General features: G+C 36.0%; 2 protein-coding genes and 1 long non-coding RNA gene across 3 annotated transcripts in view; 2 read left to right on the forward strand and 1 right to left on the reverse strand.

Moving 5' to 3' along the window:
• LOC143363646 (uncharacterized) overlaps positions 1–22361 on the reverse strand; it is a 381899-nt gene that overhangs the window by 291992 nt on the left and 67546 nt on the right. The window lies entirely within an intron of this gene.
• LOC143363642 (uncharacterized) overlaps positions 1–22361 on the forward strand; it is a 255622-nt gene that overhangs the window by 198852 nt on the left and 34409 nt on the right. The window lies entirely within an intron of this gene.
• LOC143363641 (potassium channel subfamily K member 6-like) overlaps positions 1–22361 on the forward strand; it is a 157155-nt gene that overhangs the window by 134144 nt on the left and 650 nt on the right. Inside the window, exons 3-4 of the mRNA XM_076804201.1 lie at positions 17147–17352; positions 20423–20708. Of these exons, the coding sequence (XP_076660316.1) occupies positions 17147–17352; positions 20423–20708 (492 nt within the window). The remainder of the gene's footprint in view (positions 1–17146; positions 17353–20422; positions 20709–22361) is intronic.

Consider the following 22361-nt stretch of genomic DNA (forward strand, 5'->3'; position numbering starts at 1 on the left):
AAAAGAGTGGTTTCGAGAAAAACATTCTTCAAACGCCTATAGTTATGTTAATATTATGAAGTCAAACAAATCCTTTTGCACACATATCCTGCAACACTTGTACTTGAAAATGAAAAACCAGAATAAGTACTGGCGTTAAGTGACTTGCGATTATATGAGAAAGAAAAAGAAAGGAATCCCTGGTCACGGAAATGTTCGGTGGATGATATGAACTTTGGTGACGGCTTGAACAGTATGTGTTATCTTAAGAGCTCTCCAGCAGCGAGCATAGAAGGTGACACGAAGTCCTTAGATTCAGATCAAGTTGAAGTTTGATGGGTCTTCGGATACGAGCGCAAATCGTAAAAGCTTGAAACAGTACCGCCTAAATCGAACGAAAGATCTTTATACCTGAAGGATAAGCTACTATTCAGTCTGCCGTCACGACTTTGCTCCTCTGTTCTTGGTTTTATAAGAGAATCTAGAGAGGGAAAATAAGATGAAACGTTAACTTACGATCAATGACAATTTTAGGGCAAATCCTAGTTTACCCAGGGTCTTCAATTTCGGTGCGTTTGACCTGCAAACAGGATTGGCCAGACGTTGCCGAGGCTTACTTCTGACGTCAATCCGTAAATCATGATCTCATTTTCATTGAGAGCTACAGTGGATCCAAGAAGTATTTGAATTTTTCATTTTTATTATTAATTTTATTCTAGTCATGATGTAGTGGACGAGAAACTGAAGGCGCGTTTTTTCTCAAAAAATGCTAGGTATATACATTCTGCGGAAACTCTGAAAAATTTTTTTCGATCACTGAAATTACCATAGATTTAAAGATTAAAGCTTTCTATTTACAACAACACCTTAAAAATTGTTATACGAATCTGTTTTCGGATACGCTTGAATGTGCAGTATTTTTTCATCGGTTATTTTAGAATTTTTGTTGAAAGACAAAAACATAAACAATCTTTGAAGTATGAATTATTTACAAAACGAAAGAGTGAAAATGAAGAAAAATAACATGTTCGTGCTAATCCCGAAATCTTTGTACGACTTCGACAATCGATGGAAATGCGCATCCCTGCGTGCATGGAATGACGCAACACCTTCCTTCAATTCAGCTTTCAACGTTAACCGTTCCGGAACCTACATACATACGTTTGAATAAACACTTTTGCTATTTCAACGTGTACAATATGTAAAAATCATAATAAACCAACCTTATTTTTTCAACTGGTATTTTCTGCCCCTTTTTAATCGAATTTCACATTTTTTATGTACTAGCATTGCGCATAGCTATCATGCCTTATTTTTCACGACCTACGCAGCCGATTCAATGCGCAATATTGAATGTCGGTTTTATTCTCAGTGACGATATAAAAAAATCATATTATCTTGCGCAGCGCTAAAATTTCTCACTATTCCATTTCGAGGAAGAAAAAAAAATCTGAACTAATAAACATTAGTACATTGTTCGCGTAAAACGAAGAAATAGAATACATTCGAGAAAGATTCGAATAGCATTTAAATATACTCAAGACAAATTGTTTTCTGGTGTTTTTGCTTATGAATAACAAAATATATTAATTTACTTCTAACAAATACTGAAAATACGGCACGAGAGAGATACGAGGCTTTTAATACTTCTAACAATTTTTCTAACATTTCTCGCTGTTAAATAGAATTAGATGACTTTCTGTGATATTTTGCAATAAATATTCAACTAATTAGAGAGTTTTGAAAATTTACAAAAACGCGGAACTTAATTCATTTACTTCAATTATTTACTCTTAAGGGCCCCAATAATTTTTAGATCACATCGAACTGAGAAAACAATTTTTTTAGGACAAAAGGACCAAAATAGTAATATACAGTAAACATCGTCTGAACACGTCATGAAAAATATATATTTGTTGTCAAAACTTCTTAGTTCTACCAAAGCGTCATCTACATTAATCCCCTCCTTCATACTTTACTTAAATCATCAGTGGGTGTCTTTCCAATTTTGAACGCCAGCGATGAAGTAAAGGCCGCCCACACACTCTCCGTCTTATCGTCCCTTTTGCTTGTCACAAGTCACAAGTTGCACTGCAAGACGGAAAAAATCAACATCATGGTGATTGCGTTCATGCCGGACAATATTGACGGAACGCACGCTCCAAAACGTACAATTTTGCCACACATAAGCCCCGCTTTGCATTACAACTTATGACTGCGCAAGCAAAAGGGACAACAAGATGGAGCGTGTGTAGCAGCCTTTAATCGTCCTCCTCAAATGAAAATAACAGAACGGTGTTTTTAAATTTGCCCGACATTTTCAGCGGTTCGTATTTCATCCACTCATTTTCGCATAAATGCATAAAATCCGTAGTCTAGTAACAACAAATTCGATGACAAATTAACTCGTCGTGCTCAGTTAAAAGTTCAATGTACAAAAAATTTCAGTGTATATTGTATATGAAAAATTGTCTATCCAAAAACATTTATCCGGTACTATATTCCTGTAAACGATAAACCGCTAGTAAAAACAGTTTTAAAACGGAAATTAAATCAACCCGGGATCCATTACTTAATCCCGGACAAAAAGCATCGAGTAAGTTGAGGGGGGGGGGCGGGGCTGTTTGTTATCCCACAGCCGTTCTCTTCCGTCCCTCTTTGTTCATCAAAACGAAGAATCAATATAAATCACCTGCTCGCAAACAGCTCCATCCGAGCTAGAAATCAAAGCGCATGCAACGGCGTGCCGGGCGCAACGCAGCGCAATGCAGCGCAGCGGCCAGCTAAATAATATCCAACGTGGAGCCAGCCGGTTGCTAGACGATACAGCCGTTGTCCCAGATCGTAATATCGCTTTAATTATGTGCACCGTATTTGCGCCAGGTCGCGTTATTAATTTCAGGTCCTCGTACAGAGAGACTTACCATTACGAGCTCGGAGGTTACGTTGGGGATCTCGTCAGGCCTGTGCCATGAAACGACGCCGACGAGCCGGGCAACGAAGAGGGTGGCGCAGGTTAGGGGTTGTTGGCTCCTCTCTCAGAGTACTAGTCGACAGCGTGTGCTGCTGGCCGCATTGCATTCGCCTAACGCGACATACGGCTCATCTTCGAGATGTTATTGCGCAACGAAAGCGCCCCGTCGTCGTCCTGCCGTATGCAAATTATTTCGAGCGGCAAACTAAACAGCTCAAACTGGGACGTAGATGCTACCCGCAAGATAAGTCGGTCCCGTCGACGACGCAAGTCGAGAGAATCCCGTTCGTAAATCATCGTGTACCAGCTCACTGTTACCTCGTGACACATACCGTTACGTTACTGCAAAAATAATTGCGGTTTTATGTCTTGAATTTCAAGGAGGCGAGAGGGGAGGGGCAATACACCTACGAGGTCGAGAAGTGAGCTTACTTTGAGAATTTATTAACCCAACAAATGGTTACATTAAAAAAACATTTGGTACATAAGTTGTGTCGTACTTTCACTTATAAAATACGACATTTTCGTTAAAAAATATCCAATAGAAGTGGAACGGAAACCACGTTTATGAGACAGTTTTTCAAAACGGTAACCATCATATCTCAAAAACTAGACCAATATTTTTTAAATATTTTACAGGAATACTTGACATAATTATCTATTTTTTGTCGTAAGATTTTGTTCCTAAATATCATAGTTTTTTTTTTAAATAGAAGACTATCATATTTTTCGCGAAAAAACGACCCCTTTTACGTTGAAATGTCCGCTATTTTGTGAAAAATGGAGAAAACCGAATTTTTCCTTTTTTCATTCGAGTAAGAATAGCGAAGGTATTATACAATGGTTACCACAAACGTCTTCGTGGAATTTAACTCGAAGGAAAATTTAAGCTTTAACTCGAAGGATGGAAACTTTAAATGTTTTATGTTGAGGGAACTATTTTTAAGGTATTACAGGGACGGCAATAAATCTTTATTGAAAATGAGCTATAACATTATTACATTATCAAGGATTAAATTACGCAGCATTTCTTAACTACCTTCGAAACGGCTGTTATGTCTCAGAGCAGGTAATCGAGGATCGCCATAACCATGACAACTCAGATCCCCGATGACAGCCTCAAGAGATCGTATACTGGAATTTGTGGTCAGTTACACATCATACGCGACGAAATTTCGTTTTTGATGTACAGGATGTCCCACATAAATGGGAACACCTAAATACCTTTCGTATTTACAGTCTTATCAGAAAACTTCAGAGGACAAAGTGACACTACTGCAGGGGGCAATATAATGGTGAAGAAAAAAATTTTTTATGTCGTGTTTTTTTAATGAAATAGAATAGTACGATATATTTTTTACGATAGCATGATAGACAATAAAAAACTGAATTTAGTGGATACCACCTTTTTGACCTTGAAATGACCTTGAGCAAGAATAATCACGTTGAAGCGGATGAAATGTAGAAGTTTAAAACTTACGTGTTTCAGCAAAGATTGCGCGTTGTTTACGTCGGGTTGACCTTTACATATCATAGTAAATGTTCGAAGGTCATTGGTAATTGAATCGCTCAAGGTCATTTCAAAGTCAAAAAGGTGGTATCCACTAAATTCAGTTTTTTATTGTCTATCGTGCTATCGTAAAAAAATATACTATTCCATTTAAAAAAACATCGGTGACCTTGAAATTTCATTAGAAAACACGACATCAAAAAAATTTTTCTTCACCATTATATTGCCCCCTGCAATAGTGTCACTTTGTCCTCCGAAGTTTTCTGATAGGACTGTAAATACGAAAGATATTTAGGTGGGACTCCCATTTATGTGGGACACCCTGTATAATTCATTACTAAAATAGCAATATTCACACATCCCAGGACAATCGAGTAACGCAGGAACTTCCCAATCGATATAACTAAACCGCCTTTATGCGTTTGACAGGTAAGTTTTGAAAACGTTAATGAAATGGAACATTTAATAAAACAATTTATTAAACTGTTACGAAACATGCAGTACAAAAAGCACTGTTTTCGTGAATGTAAAAGAAATGTAAGGCCTCAAACTGGCTGTATAAAAAGTTAATTGCATTTCAATTGACCTTTTTACCGTTTCAATTCCATAGCCACTAACACACAAGTTATGAATACGCTGACCTTTCCGCGTTTATAGCGGATAAAATTTATTAAAAATTGATTAAAGACAAAGTTAATTGCAATTAAATATACTTTTATATTGTTTTTCATTATTTAATTATTTAATATTAAATTTAATATTTAATATTATCTAATATTAAAACGTCCTACTAGATAATACATAGAAAAATATATCAATCTATCCAAAAAAACGGAGTTGACCTCCATATGTTTTCATTAAACATAACGCTTGGACCAGTGAATTCCTCGCCTTAAAACTTCAATTTTTGGCATTTTCTCATCAAGGTGTACAGGATTATATAGTAAAAAGTTAACAATTTCTGGGTTACCAAGGTGAAGTTAAGCCAAATAATCCAATCACGCTTTCTACTGATATTGTACCTTCGATACGAATACAATAAAATACACGCTTTGGAAATGAATTTCGCTGTGCTGACCTTTTGACTTGGAAGGAACGGTGTCGTGTGAAAAGATTGAATTCTTCGCTGTGGCATGAAATATAGATATCCTCTATCGTTCTGCTGTTCATTGTGCAGGCGCAAATTGGTTACGGGTCCAACCAATATAGTGGCCAGGTTCTATTATTTTTACCGATGTAATTTCTCCTCGTTTTCCAGACAGTTTGGTTGGTCGTCTCGCGGAAAATGCAGCCGCGGATTGCGGTTACCGTGAAAATAAATAATCCCCGAAGTCTCTTCCGTTTCTCGTTTCGTTCCGCTTCGCGTGTCTCGTGTCTGTTACCTTTTTTATCGTGATACCGTCATCTCGTTACACTGTTCCGGCTTTTCCGTCCTCGTTTCGTGGTTCTGCTGCTTCTATCATCCACGCATCCTTCTACCTGAATGTAATATGGTGTTTTTGAAAATCATCGGATGACAAATCGCGCGCTTGTTTATCGAGCCGTGGCCCAAAAAACAAATCCGGAGAACACGGCGATGACCCGGATGGCCGTTTCGAGGAAGGCGATAATTACACGGGTCTTCATTTTCTAACAACTGATAATAAGTTCATAAAAAAATTAGTTCCAACAAAATTTTAATTTAAATTATTAGTTATTAGTTTGTGGGGTATTATGGTATATTACGTATTTATGCAAATAATCGGCAGTTCACAAACGTAGCGGAAAATGGTTCACGTAGAGTTGAATGGTATTGAAGTGGGTAAGGAGATATAAAATAGCAGAGATTGTCCTCGCTTCGTTTATTACTAATATCGATAAGCGCGAATGTCAGTGCAGTGCTGGTGTTGTTGTCTCGGAAGCTTACAATCGACTGGCGACTCTCGTTGCAATCTTAAACACGACGGAGTTAGAAAAGGCAAAAAGATAGGAGAGAAAAAGAAAAGAGAATAGAAAAGGAAAAATTGAGAAGACAGTGACAGCGATAGGGACAGCGGAAAAGAGTCATAAACAGAGAAAGCTAAGAGGTAGGCGAAGGACCGAGACTAACGAAAACCAGAACCCTGGCGACGTTCTCAAGGATGCATTGGAAATTCGTGAAGGGCCGGTTACCAAACGTGCGACTAGCAGACAGGAAATAGAGAATAATAGCGTGACAGAGTTGGAAAGGAAAGAGAAATTCTTAGAAGAAATATATGCATTGGCGTACGTGGTGATATTGCCACCACAGTATCAAGAAGGGCACATTCTGACGTTAACAGTCTTTTTATTAATTAACATTTGATAATTAACTTTTTCAAAAAATGGAAACCTATTTTGTTGCCTCATTTAATGCATCTTGATATTCTTTACAAGAAAGTGACGTACTTACGAGAAGACCTACTTACATGAAAAAATGATTTATTTAAGAGATATGAGAGGTTCAATGTGACGATCATTTACAACTTAACATCCGCAAATATTGGAGAAGTATTTTAGAAGAGAAGAAGAGACGGGAAGACAAATAATGAAGAAGTATCGATTTTTTCACATAAGTAGGTTAACACTTTCTTGTAAAGATTATCAAGATTCGTTAAGTGTTACAACAAGAAATATATGTTTCCATTTTAAAAAAAGTTAATGACCTTTATATATCCTGTACGTGTCCACCTATAAAAAAAACTATTAACATCAGAATGTGCCCCTCTTGATACCATGTAAATCAAGTGGTAATATGCGGAGACCTACCCTCTATAATTTCTTTTGAACTCTTTCCACGTAACGCTATTATCATTTGAAAATCTATATGTATAAATGTTCAAATCGCTTGATAATTTTAGTGGTGCTGTAGTTATGCCAGACAGTGTATCTAGCTGTATACGTGTATGCGTACCTAATCCATATGTACTACCATAAATTAAAAGTTTCATGAATCATTCTGTTTCTGAATGAAAATAATAACACGAATATTGATGTTCTTAACGCGAAAAAAGAGACACGTGGTCCACATTCTTTTAAGTGTGAATAGAAGTGATTCAGACGGTTTTCCTTGCCATTATAACAGATTTTTTAAAATTCTTAAGGAAAGTAATCCGAATGAACTATGAACTTTCGGTTACCACGACGGTTTCGAGAAGGGGTCAAACTTTCAGACCTATGTACTTACTGTATATTATAGAAATGCAGCAACGTCAGGAGCAGTTGTTGCAAACTTTACTCCGTAACATCACATCGTCCTATGCTTTCGACGATGCTCCGGAAGTTTCGGTATCAATACGCTACGTACAGCCTGGTGTAAAGACCTTTAATTGATTTCTCATCGTATGTCGTTACTACCGACTAAATTCCGTTGGCAGAGTTGAAGTTGTGGGGCTAGTACATTAACACTAGATTTACGGGACCCGTCAAAATGACGGGTTCTAATATTTTTAATTAAATATTATTAAGATTCTAAGGATGCATACATAAGAAATTATTTAGAAAATTTATTTCTTTAGGTATATATTATTTTAAAAATATTACTAAAAATGTGGGTAGCACGTTCTTGTTATTTTTATGAAGTAATGCAAAATAGTCGCTTTTAGTGCTCCGTAAACCTAGTGTTAAACTGAATTAGAACTCGTATGTTCCTAAACGAACTGCACGCGCAAACTTATACAACAGTCAAATTCTTTCGACAGTAATCAACTTTAGCATCGTACGATTCCTCTATCTTCTGAGGAATTATAAAAGCATAATTAGTTATCGAACCTACTTGGTTGTCTCACAAGTTTGTTTTGTCTTCGACCACTATGCGCAATACGAATCTAGTATATTATCGAAATAAAATTTCGATAAGCTGAAATAAAATATCAACAAACAGCTACAGTATATAAAGTTTAGATTGTTTTTGGAATAAATATGATTTTTCTCCTTTAAGGTCATGTGAAGGTCAACATATATTTGTATCGTTGAACTCGCCTTTCTATGAGCTGAACGGTGGAAAACCCTATTAAGTTCTTAAAGGAAACAAAATTACTGACAAAAATATCATAATAGACTATATGTCAACCACGTGTTTCTCAATCAGACTATATGCTACTTTGCACCGGTCATTCTCTCTGAATATTTTTTCCCGTATCATGAAAAGCAACCGAGACACATATTTTAACTGCTCAAGTTAGACAAGACACCCTGCGTGCTATACTGCATGTAGTATAGACTGGAGGTGCGTGTGTTTCTGTTGTTATGGGGTCCATTACATTGTACAAAACTGAGACTTGAAATTAGGCACTGGGTTAAACATATTTGATTTCTGCTGCATTTTCACTGTGTACAGCGAATAACATTCTTCTGGAGCATTAATCTGGGATATGTTTAATTGAAATCAACTGTCATTTACCGGGATCGAGTGGAAGTTCAAAAGGCAGGCGTAACGAGACTTTGAGTTTCGCTACACCACGTTCAAGTGAATTCGAACTCGTAAAGCATGAACAAGCATCTCACTTTGTGACGGTGACCATACTTACAAGGGAACATATTCAGATGCGAAAATCCGATTTTGATGAAACTTACGGGAGCTTATAGTTCTTTGAAAAATATTTGACACGTGTTTTTTTTTATCGGCAGACATCCACTTTGAAGGGATACAGTTTTATACATTCTTAAGACACTTTACGTTTCCCCCTCTCTCACCCTAACAACCAATAGAAATATTTGAAAATATTCGTGTTCTTCTGAAATGCTATATATAACCGAGGTAAAACTGATGTGCGGCATTTGCCACCAGCTCTTTTCAGAGCTATCATAAACGACGAGGGAAACTCCAGCTTCGAGGATTCACAGTTTAAAAAGGCTGCAGGTATATTTTAACCGAAGGCCCAACGACTGCAGAAATTCACAGGCGAATTGGCTATAAAAGTCGGTACCCTTACTCCACCGCGGTAATTAGCACCGCGTCACGCTGCTACCTGCGTCACCTTCTTTAGCTACTAATAAAACAATAAACGACACATAACCCAGTGGTATTGTTTAAAATACTATACACGTTTATACTAAATGCTTATATTTCGATGAAACAAGCCAGAATTCCTTCCTACGCACGCCAGGTGCAAGACTATCTTCCATTATGCATAATTATTGTTAAATGGCAAAAACAAAGAAAATCCTGAAACATGTATCCCCTATTTTGGATCAAAGATCACACACCCAAGTTTACATTAAAATGAACTAACAATAAATAAAAGAAACTGCAAAAAAAATCAAATTTTTAATATATTGTTTAAACAAAAAACTTTTGTTAAAATTTTCTTGCGCGACTACATTTCCCATTGAAAAACACACAATTTAAAAAAAAAATTCAAATTTTTTCGACCTCTGGTTTCCGAGATATCTCAAAAAATATGGTTTTGTCCCCCAACTTTGAGGGCTGTTTTCACCCCTTCAAAGTGGATGTCTGCCGATAAAAAAAAACACGTGTCAAATATTTTTCAAAGAACTATAAGCTCCCGTAAGTTTCATCAAAATCGGATTTTCGCATCTGAATATGTTCCCTTGTTAGCCAAACAAAAATTCGTCAAAGTTTCGTGGAGACACATTTTTCTAAATCCTGGATATAGTAAGATCAATCGTCTCTTATCAACTCGTATTATTTTTAATTTTTAGATATATGAATTATATTTAACCAGTTAGTAAAATGAAGGAAGGCTAATGCAATGAAGTGACAGGGGGATAGGAAAATTAAAGACTACAGAGGTGAAATAAGTAAGAAGAACAGTTTAGAACAGAGCTGCTCAATATGCCTACACTCCTCGTCAGAAAGATAGCCCAGGTGTGCTATGTTTAATTTCTCAATGACGCATGTAAAGTTTTACGTTTGTGACGTATAATATCAAAACTTTATGAGCTCAGAATATGCGGGTCGTTGAAAATAATTAAAAATATTATAAGGTTTAGTGTGCAACAAAAAAAAATTGTTTTACTTTAAGAAAGAAATGATAGCACATGTACAATAAGAAAATAATAATGAATATAAATTTTAACTAACAATAATTACTTATCAAACGTATATACTTATTTAATAATGGGTACATCCTCCTTTATTTTCTATTACTTCTATTGTACGATTTGGTATCGATTTATATAGTTTTTGGATGTAATTTTGACATTCGCGTACAATTGCATTTTTTAATTCTTGTACGTGTTGATACTGCTTTCCATTCGCGTATACGCCGCGAACAAGTTCTGCCCAGCAATTTTCAATAATATTAAGGTCCGGGGAGCGTGCAGGCCACGGCAAAACAGATATATTATTTTCATTAAAATATGATTGGACCAATCTTGATGTGTGTACAGATGCATTATCTTGTTGAAAGATGTAATCAGGTCCAGAGATGCATTCTGCATGATTATTTATTTGTTCTTTGATTAAATTTATGTATTGGACACTATTCATTCTCCCATTGATGAACTTGATACTTGTCGTGCCGAAATAACCGATGCCGGCCCAAACCATTACGCTGCCTCCTCCCATTTATCGTCGGATTGCTGACATTGTCCCTTTTCTTATGTCATGAAAATAATATTGGAACCCATCAGGACCATCCAGGTTAAATTTTTTTTCGTCCGAAAATAGTACTCTTTTCCATTTTTTTCCCAATGCACTCTTTCTTTTGCAAAGCGTAAACGTTCTGCTTTGTGTTTCGTTGTTAACGGAGGTTTCTTTTTTAATTTTAGCCTCTTAATATTTTTGCAGGATAGTAGAACTCGACGAACACTCGAAACACTGGCACTAACACTAGATTTTCCATTATTTGCTTCGTTGTTAACTGCGAGTTGGAAGCTACACGCATAATTGCTCGATGACGGCCGACCAGTACTTTTCTTTTTGCCATAATCTTCAACATTTTTTTAAGAAATTGTGTATTACTTTACGACTTCTTTTTATTACTTTCGATATTTTCGCTACTGATAACTGTTGCTGTTTTAGTTCAAGAATTTGCTTTTTTTCAGACTCGTTTAATTTTTTTCCGCGTCCCATACTTACAAATTTATATAATATTGTACTGTAATCTTTACTCGTTGATAGATCATGAAATACTGAGCATTTCTAAACATATTAACAGAGTGTGCTATCATTTCGACCTTAGTATGGAACAGTTTTTCTTTGTTGTATACAAACATCTACGACATTGTGATTTATTTCCAGCAAGCCGCATATTCTGAGCTCATAATATTGTTTTGATATTGTACGTTACAGACGAAAAATTTTACATGCGTCATTGAGAAATTAAAGATAGCACACCTGGGCTATCTTTTTGACGAGGAGTGTATTAGCGGGCAAGTGGGCACGCCGATGCCAGTGGGTACAGCAACGGGCAAAGCTACGGACATGTGACTTACAATTAGCGGAGTCGGCAGCTTAGCCGTAGCTGGCCACGTAGCTGTGACAAAGCGTGTGACAAATGCATGCAGCCTTGCCCGCAGAGGCGTGGCTTCGCGTCCGCCGTGCCGTTCTGTGTATGTGCCCAAGCAGAGTCGCCAGATCAAGACTTGTTCTCGCACTCTAATTTCCCCTTCTACCGCGCTATTCCCCACACTTCCGTCGCTGCCCGGTCACTGTCTCTGTCGTGCATACTCCGGTACGAGCAGAGAGAGGGTAAGTTTTTCCCCTCAACTTGTGCTCCTTCCCCTCTTCTGGCGACACTGTCCTCGGGGCAAGAAAATCGCTGCCCGTACGTGCAGACATTGATCAGCTCTGGTTTAGGGACTATTATATGTGTTGTATTTGTGACCAAATACTTTTTGAATTCACTGTACATCTTTAAACAAACGTACCTTTCTTAAGTGGTACTTAAAAATTTATTCCCTATTCTGTGTTTACTAAATACTTAATAAACACAATTATAATTTAAACGTATGTTAATGCGTTCTTGAATACACACCTAATAGAATTCAGCATCAGGGAGAGGGGCATTGTAATAAGACTTCCCCTAAGAAGCATTCGTGAATCGAACTATTTACGGATTTCTAGTTTCATTTTTGCTCTACACATTATTGCTCTTCGACTAATAAAACTCGAGCTGACAATCTGCCGTAGGTTCTAACAAATGGTAACAGATAACGGATACGAAAAGAGTCACACCGTTGTGAACGATAAGGCGGAACGACATTGACGAATAGGCTTCCGTGCAGTTCCGCGAGGTTTTCGCGAGTGCAATTCCATTGGCAATGGACTCGAAACCGCTATCATGCACGGTCCAGAGCAATTCCAATAGGCGATCCATTATCTTAAGCGGCGTCAGACCAATCGATTCGCCACTCTCCTTTTTCTGATTCCGTCCCTCCTCCCTCGTAAGGGCCTCCTTCCGTCGCATTTTCATTTTCGCGAAATGTTAAATGTCATTTATATATACATATATATATATTTTTCTAAACCGGCTACAATGCGCCGCACAGACAAATTTTTGATTTTTATGAAAAAAAATTGTTTTTGAATAGCCTAATAGTACAATTTTTTTCGGAGATACACGCCTGGGAAATAACCTTTTGTCTTCTGGGAATTCATCAGTTTTCAGAGCAATAGTTATGTAATTACTCCGCCTATAATTGAATACTTAGGGGTCTATAAGTTATATGGGTTATTACAAATAGCTTAAACTATTAACTGGCAAAATAAATTTTTCACAAATGTTGTTTAACAGTAAGTAATATAGACTAACCGGAAGCCACGTTGCGTTGCGCTCATTTTTCATTTATGCAGGAATACAAAAAATCCTTTAAGAGACATCGATGTGACACTAATCATTTTGGCAAGGTGTAATACTGATCTAACTTTGAGACCCTTGGGTGCAATGTAAGTTTAAAAATCAACTTTCAGAATTTCTGAAAAATTTCTGAGAAAATCTGAAATAGTTAATTAGAATTAATTTTTTAAATAAAAAATTTAATAATAATTTTTTTACGTTAAATAAACAAAGTTTTCGTTCACTGGACCACTGTCGCAAAATTGCAACAAAAACGGAAAAACGAAAGAAGAGAAGTGAAGAAAATATATAAAAATAAACTATAATAAATAAATAATAATAAATTAACGATAGATAATAATAAGAGGGACTAACGGCACTCCATTTGAAGGCGTTGCCTAGTTATGCATTTGGATTGTCTCACTGGTCAATAAAAGAAATGATAATCGCTTCTTGAAATCACTGTTGTTACGAGCCAGGGCTATGAGCAGCGCGAGAGGCCGGCGAGGGGATTTTTACCCCAGGAATATGGTTTCAATTGTTAGTTAGGTACGCGGACGCACCCGATGCGAAATCGAGGAGCCGCTAGGATAGTTGACGTCGAGGACGCACCTGATGCGAAATCAGGGAACCTCTGGGAGGTTGGTGTCAAACGCAGACGCACCCGATGCGAAATCGAGGAGTCACTAGGGAACACGCGGCGAACCCGATTCGAAAGGAGGTTGTATAAGAGCGCGGACGCACCTGATGCGAACTCAGGGAGCTGCTAGGATGCGGAAGAACCCAATGCGAAATCGGGGATCCGCCTAGGATGGTATAATTTCGTGGACGCACTCAATGCGAAATCGAGGAGCCACTAGGTTGGAGAAATCTTCGTTGAATCGAATTTAAGTATTAGTAAGCCTCGTAACATCTATATAATAATTTAATTGATACAATCCGAGCGGTTAGATTGTATCGTGTGGGAACGTTCAATTATTATATTAGGATTTTAGGCAATAATTAAGGGTACGCGAGTTAACAAACAAGACAATTTATTCTGAATTGAAATTACTACAAGTGTTGTTGTTTGTGTCGCGAATGAATATAATAAATGTACAATTAGAGGAATTGTTTACCTATGTTGCACGGTGTTGACGCACTGGCAATGCGGGGTTAGATGGCGATTGTTGAATGCCAAATAGAATATATACCGAACTAACGGAATCTATAAGGTTACGAATTGATTCGAAAGGGACTTTAACCCGATCTCACTAGACTTGACGCGACGTGACTGCACGAGTACTGAACCGCGTCTGAATCTTGACTGAACCGCTTCTCGACTAACCGAAGAGGATGAAAATGAACGGGTTTATATACCTTGAAAATGAAAGGGGTACTCTGTTTAAGATTTAATGTCACGTAGGGTCATAGTCACATTTTTTGTCGTTTCTAATGAAAAGCAGGCCTCAGTTAGATTTTCGTTGAAAGGGGTTAATGAAGGTTATCCGGGCTATTTCCTATCAGAATATTGATTAACGGATGCCAGAAGGGAGTGTTTAGAGATTTTGGTATAAAGAAGGCATACAGTATCTTTCGTTAATAAAAGGGGCCTGTTGGGACGCTTTTCGTTCTCAGAAAAGAGATTAGAAATTCTAATCGAAATAAACGTGGAGAACGTCTCCATACGTAACACTGTAATAATGATCGTTGTTTCAGTGATAAGTAACTTTTTGTAATTAATATTTGTTGTTAATTTATTATCACTCATTTCTTACAATTTATTTTTATATATTAAAGATAATTACTTTTTATCTAACGGTTTTGTCATTCTCTTCCCTCCACTTTCCTCCCGTTGTTCCTTCCATGTTCATTGATCCCTCAAAATCAAATCAGATTCTGATAGTATATTTAATTTGCATTTTTGGTCATAAATATCATTGTCATTATTAGACCAAAAACGCGTGACCAAGAACGCAGTAGAATAAAAGTATTGAAAAGTTTTTTTATAAATTCATATACAGGATGTCTCACCTAACTCGAACATCTAAAGTATCTCGCTTGTTTTTTATGACAGAAAAAATTGCAGAGGAAAACATTAGTTGGTTCAGAGGGGCAAATATTATAGTAGGCAAAAAAACTGTTGAAGGTTATATTTTTTGAGATTTCAAGGTCATCGATGTTTTTTTAAATGGAATGATATATTTTTATTATCGCTATATGATAGCCAAGGTCAAGACGAATTCAACGACCTGTAATATTATCACCTCCGCGTGACCTTGAGTTTGTTATCACCAACGATTCTACACCACACATTTACACTCCATAGACGCTGGTGTACAACTTGTCGAAGTCATTTCGGGTTTTCAATGCACCAATAATGCATATTATGTGTATTCAGTTGTCCATGGTTAGAAAAAGTAGCTTCGTCAGTAAAGAGAACGTCATAAAAGAAATGTTCATTTCTTTGTATTTGCTGCAATGCCCATGTACAAAAAGCAACACGATTCTCAAAGTCATTGCCACCAAGCTCCTGATGTAAGGAAATATGGTATGGATGAAAATGACGTTGCAATATTCGGGACACACTTGCTTTGCAAATGCCTAAGAACGTCCAATTTTTCGACAACTTGTAGTAGGATCAATACTGACTGTAGCCAATACAAAAGTTTCGGCATCTTCTCCAGTTTCAGGCTTTGCTCGTCTTCTGTTTAGTGATTTAACACTCCCTTTTCTACAAAACAATTGACCTATGCGGTCAAAACTTTGTCGAGGACGATGATTTCTCTCAGGGTATTTTTCTGCGTACAGTTGAGATGATTGTACTGAGTTACTTTTAGCCTCACCCATAAACTAAAATCATCTCTATCTTTTCTGCATCACTGTACACTATCGTTTCAGAGAAGTAACGTTATCTTTCACAATCAAATAAATCCCGAAGAATTTCTTAAACGTACTGATATCAGTCATCATAAGGAGAAGAATTTGTATCAGTGTTTACAATTTATTGTAAGCGTGTTTACAGTCAATAGTCAAAGTTCAAGAACATTTCGTGAAACCCTAGGGGACATGTCATCGTTGTTTCACTATTTAGGTCAAGTGTCCTACTTTTATGAATTTTGCGTACTCGACGTCACGTGAAGGTCATAATATTACAGGTCGTTGGATTCGTCTTGACCTCGGATATCATATAGCGATACTAAAAATATATCATTCCATTGAAAAAAACTTCGATGATCTTGAAATCTCAAAAAATATAACCGTGAACACATTTTGTTGCTTATCGTAATATTTGTCCCCCTGAACCAACTAATGTTTTCCGTTGACATTTTTTTCTATCATAAAAAACAAGCGAGATATTTTAGATGCTCGAGTTATGTAAGACACCCTGTATAAAAACGTGCATGAACTTTTCAATCTGTATAGTTTACACTTTACTAAGTTTCAATTTATAATATTTTCGAGAAAAACCGTGTCTTCAGTTTTCCACCCACTACATCATGCACCACATCTGAAAAAAATGATTGATGGGTTATGAAAGCGTCAGCATTATCCACGGTTTATTGTTATACGATTTCTTTTTACGAAAATATAATAGTTTAAATATCGACAACTTATCGAAAATTGGAAATTTACTATTCAATTATGCCTTCTGGTACCGCTGTACTTTGAAACTGAAAAAAACGCTTTAAGAATTTAGACCTGAAGTATCTCTTTTAAAAAATTCAACGCTTGAAAGGCTACCAGATAATTTATATTTTAAGGGTTAAATACGTGAAAGGCGTTTCGACTCTTTAATAAACTGATGAAGTTCATTGAAAACTTAAAAAGTTTCACTTTGGAAGCTACTCAAGCTTCACTTGAATAAAAACACACTTTCCATTCAGTGTGTACTTACTTGGGAAACCTAACGTAATTTCGGCAATACTTACCCTATCTAAATACTTAATGATCTTTCTCCAGGTTGCGGTAGCATAACGCCGAAATCCACGTGGGGTAAAATCGCGACCATGGGTTACGCCAGCCTCGGGATCCCGTTGACTGTGGTTTACCTATCGAGCGCCGGAGGTCTGTTATCCAGATGTGCCAGAGGTGTCTTTACACGTGCTCTTTGCTGCTGCCTTTGTTCGAATTGCGGCTATTGTTGCTACGATGAAAGAAGAATGGAGGTGAGCGAAGAAACATTAATTGATAGAATATTTCTCGTAAAATGTCAAATGAAACACATCTATAGTACAGGTACAATTAACTATTACATTGTCCCGAATCTAAACTCTGGAAGTTCCATATTATTCGAATTCAAACGAGCATTGATTAAAGATTTTTTACTTTTCATACATATACAATACATATATTGCTCTTTGCTTTGTTGCTCTCTTCCAATTAACAATGTCTTGATAGGTGGAAGTCATTTGTATCCCAAATAGATACAGATTTTGCATGAACTCTGCACTCGTACAGGAACGAAAGGACAAGGAAATATATTTGCTGTTTATAAATGAATATATTACAATTTAAAGATTATTAGAAATTATTGGAAGTTTTAGTAAAACAATGTGATAACCTATTAATTTTAGAGGAATTCAACACGATCGTGAAAAAAAAGAAAATAGTGGAGAGTCTTGCACACGTAAATTCCTTAGGCATATGTATATACAGTCAGTCAAAAAAGTCTCCGTACACCGTACAAGAATTTATTTAAAGTTGCATAATTTTAAAGGAAATGGTAATAAATAAATAATTCTTTCGTTGTTATATTCAGAAATATAACATTAATTATTAGTGCAAACAAAAAGATGTTACATGCATTTGTTAACAAATAAACGAACTAAAATGACGAGCATAACAAAAATGAGGTCAAAAAAGTCTCCGTACAGAGACTGTGAGCGTGTAAATTTATTTCCTTTGTTAACGGTTCAGCTGAATGTTTACAAATAACTCTCAAGGAAACACTCTATGGTCAAGTATAATTTAGTTGCTTGACTGTTAGCAAGAATAAAAGACGTTTTCGCGAAAAAATTTCTCCGAAATGGAAGTACCACTTGCGACCAGAGATTTAATTATAAAATTAAGAGAAGATTCATTATCCATTAGAAAAATAGGTCAAATAGTAAAAAGGACACATTTTTCGGTACAATATATTCTTGAGAAATACGCAAAAACTAAATCTATTCAAAGTTTACAACGTACAGGTCGACCACAAAAATTAGATACTAATCATAAACGTGCAATCCTACGAACAATTCGTTGTGATCCACAAACGAGTGCACCAATATTGGCCAGTATGATAGAAAATGACTATAATATAAAAGTAGTGCCTGAAACTATTCGAAATGTTATGAGAAAAGCTGGATACAATAGTCGTACAGCCAGGAGAACACCGTTCGTAAGTAAAGTTAATAAAAGAAAACGTTTTGAATTTGCGAAGGCACACGTTAATAAGGATCAAAGCTTTTCGAATAATGTTATATTTAGTGATGAATGTAAATTCACTATTTTTACTTTGGAGGGAAATGTTAAAGTGTGGAGAAAACCAAATGAACAGATGAAACTCAAAAAACTCCCATCGTTTAAATAAGGAGGCGCCAGCGTGATGGTGTGGGGGTGTATGAGTGTAGCAGGGGTGGGAAATTTAGTCTTTATTGACGGTATAATGGATCAGCATAAATATTTGAACATTTTGAAAGAAAATTTAAAAAACAGTGCCAGAAAATTACATCTTGAAGAGTCGTTTATCTTCCAGCAGGATAACGACCCTAAGCACATGGCTAAGAAAGTAAAGGAATGGGTATTATACAATGTCCCGAAACAGCTGCATACACCTCCACAATCTCCCGACATTAATGCAATCGAACATTTGTGGGGAGAAATAAAAAGAAATTTGAAAAAATACACAATAAAAAACAAGGAAGACCTAAAATCTAATATATTGTTGGAATGGGAAAATATTCAGCCAAGTACAATACAAAAATTAGTTCAAACAATGCCAAAGAGGATGCAAGAAATTATAAAATTAAAAGGCGGTCCAACTGATCACTAATTAACAAATTATGAATAATAGTGTTACATGTACAGAGACTTTTTTGACCTCGTTTTCGTTGAGTTTTACTTTTTCCTTTGTTTATTTGTTAACAAATAAATGTAATATAGCTTTTTTTGCACTGTTAATAAATGTTATGTTTAGTGAACATAATAACGCAAGAATTATTTATTTATTACCATTTCCTTTAAAATTGTGCAACATTAAATAAATTCTTGTACGGTGTACGGAGACTTTTTTGACTGACTCTAGGTACTGATGCATGAAAAGATGTATGATGTTCAATCCTCATGAGACCGAAAAGCGATACATTTCTCTTGCACGGTAAAATATGAATATCTTCACTATTATACAGAGTGAATGTAAACTGTGGTACAGCAGGAAAGTGGAGTTATATTTCTCAGAGGAACAATAACTGATAAGTAGAGCAAATGAGAGATTAAATATTTTAAAATACATGAAATACAACACTTATTATTTACGTAATGTTAAAAAGGCACCTACATCATATTCATACATATATTATTTTGATCAATATACATATATACAGGGTCCCCCCGTTAAGTTATGTCACCATTTTTTAGGCATTTCCGATAGTGCAATTAAAAAATGGTTTTAGACAAAAGTTTGTCAATACTTGGCGAGTTACACGTCCGCATATTCTTAAATCTAAAAAAATACTCTTTACGTAAAAAAGTAAAGGTCACCTTGACTTTTTTAAATGGCACCACATGTTTTGGACATAATAGAATTGTTGCTGACGTCGAGATGAATTCAACAGTGTTTTATACTATGACCTTGAAATGACCTCAAACTCGAAAATTTTGTGCTAACGTAACTTTAATGAAAAATTATTTCTTCGTTTTTTCATTGCATTAATGTTTATCGTAAATGAAAATATTTTCCACATTGAAAAACTGAATAATGATAATAATAGAAGCATAGAAGAATTTGTTTGAGCGAAATTTCACGAAACAATTCTCAAGTATAACCCTTCCTTTGGCGTCTCTAGATGTATGTAATCCTCGAATAATTTGTGTATTTTTTTATTTGCAAATCCGTGTACACAAAGTTTATCTTTCCATGTTGATCTTGATAAGATAAATTTGGAAAGGAATATTGCAAAACAGTGCGGGAAAGTGAAGGCACTTTCTTGGTAGATCGATCTTAAAATTGCTTTTAAATTGACATGGGCCCAGGAGAAGGAGAGGCGAATGAGGAAGAAAAGGCAGCAGGAAGAACTGGCTCAGCAGCAACAGCAATTGCAGTTACAGGAGCCCTTTTATGTCCGCGCAAATGCGTCAACGTTCACGAGCACAGTGGAAATTAAGGCCAGCCCAAAGGACGAAGTGTCGAGTCTTGGCTCCGGTGACAGGCCAAACGTTACTATACTCGCACCAATCAGCATTTGTCTCGGTGCAATACTGTGCTACATTGTGGCAGGCGCTTTTACTCTGCACAAGTTGGACGACTGGTCCTTTGTGGGTACGTTGCAAAAGAGAATCCCGATTTTTCCCGAACGAAACGCATTGCCTCAAAAGGGATATATAGTCAACGATATGCATCAGAAAATGTCAAAAATTATTTAACGTGCCTTACCTACCACGGAAGTGAATTTCTAATTTTCATAGAGATTAGTATATTCCAATTAAAAACGATTACCTGATGAAATATTTACTGATTTACTGATTGAATGCGGACAATAAAGAATTCAGATAGCATCGGTTCGGATAATCGAGCTTATGCTACATCGTCAATTAAACAAATAAATATGATCCAAATCGTATTAAGTTTGGCCTCTTTATGTTCAGTAAAATGTCACAACTGTAGTGGTGAAAATCTCATGAAAAAATAAGTAAAACCAATAAAGTTTTGTCATTACATTAGTAATGTCTCAACGATATATCTACTCCTATATCATGTCATACTATCGTGGGAAAATTTTTCTCTCCCATATATTTATAGGGACATTACACTGTGGTCCTTTATTTTAATAGCAATATTGTGTGTTGAAAATCAGTAACAAAAAGAGTCCAATTTTTCCAAAATTGAGATTTTGATACCTGTAAAATGTTTCTAGAAAATGAGGCCAAACTTTTTTAGAAAAATCCCAAAATTAACTTATTTTTGGAAGAAATTTTTTCAGCAGAACTATTATACTTTTTACATTACGATTTTGCGCACACATTTATGGGTATTTGAAGTACATAAATTGTTTTTTTTTTTAAATCAAAAACAATAAAAATGACGAGTTATATACATTTTTATGAAGTATGTTTTAGAAAATATTTGTTGAGCCTTGCCATGATTCTGGTCCTTTTGCTTCTGTTGATTGAAAACCAAAAAATGATGAATTATATTTAATCAGTACACATAAATGTGACTAAGTCCGAATCAAAATAAATTGAAAATCTTGATTATTTACAAAATGGAGGAATTTTCAATTTTGATTTTTGTAATATTTCTCCGCGTTTAATATAATTATTTAATGTGTAACTATTAAGAGCCAAGACTCCGTAATTCACAATGAGGTAGAGCGACTACGTTACCGACAAAATTAGGCGGAACATGATTTTACGTGTCTCAACTTTTCGTCCTTATATGAGAATATTTTTCACTGGGGAAGGGCTCACTCTAAAGAGGAGTGTTCAATCTAACGCGCTGGTCATGAACAGACGAAACTATGCAGATATTTGGCAATATAAATATTAGAAGTAGACCAAAAACCGCACAATGTACATGCCGTGCAATCCAAGCATTTTTATGCCATTGGATTAGTTTTCTGGATGAAATCGAGAGTAGCGCACGCTAGAAAATATCTCCAGAAACAAATTGAGCTATTTTTTATCTTGATTCTCTGCGAAATAAAGCCAAAAACTTGAAACACGTTTCTGGCGTCAGAATTCATAATATCGATAATGCAGAGCAAAACATGTGACAACGACCCGTCGGATCAAACCAAAACGGATCTTAAGTCTGTGTCTGAAGACTGTGAACGGAAATTATACAGCAGTTACCGACCTGCTGACTCTGAAAAAGTCACGTGACTACCCTTCGCCCTTAATGATATAAACATTTGTGTATTTAGACGATTTATCTGAAATGAATATTCGATAGAATTGAATTGAATTGTATTTT

This window comes from Halictus rubicundus, unplaced genomic scaffold (genome assembly GCF_050948215.1).
Source record: "Halictus rubicundus isolate RS-2024b unplaced genomic scaffold, iyHalRubi1_principal scaffold0083, whole genome shotgun sequence".
Classification (NCBI taxonomy): Eukaryota; Metazoa; Arthropoda; class Insecta; order Hymenoptera; family Halictidae; genus Halictus; species Halictus rubicundus.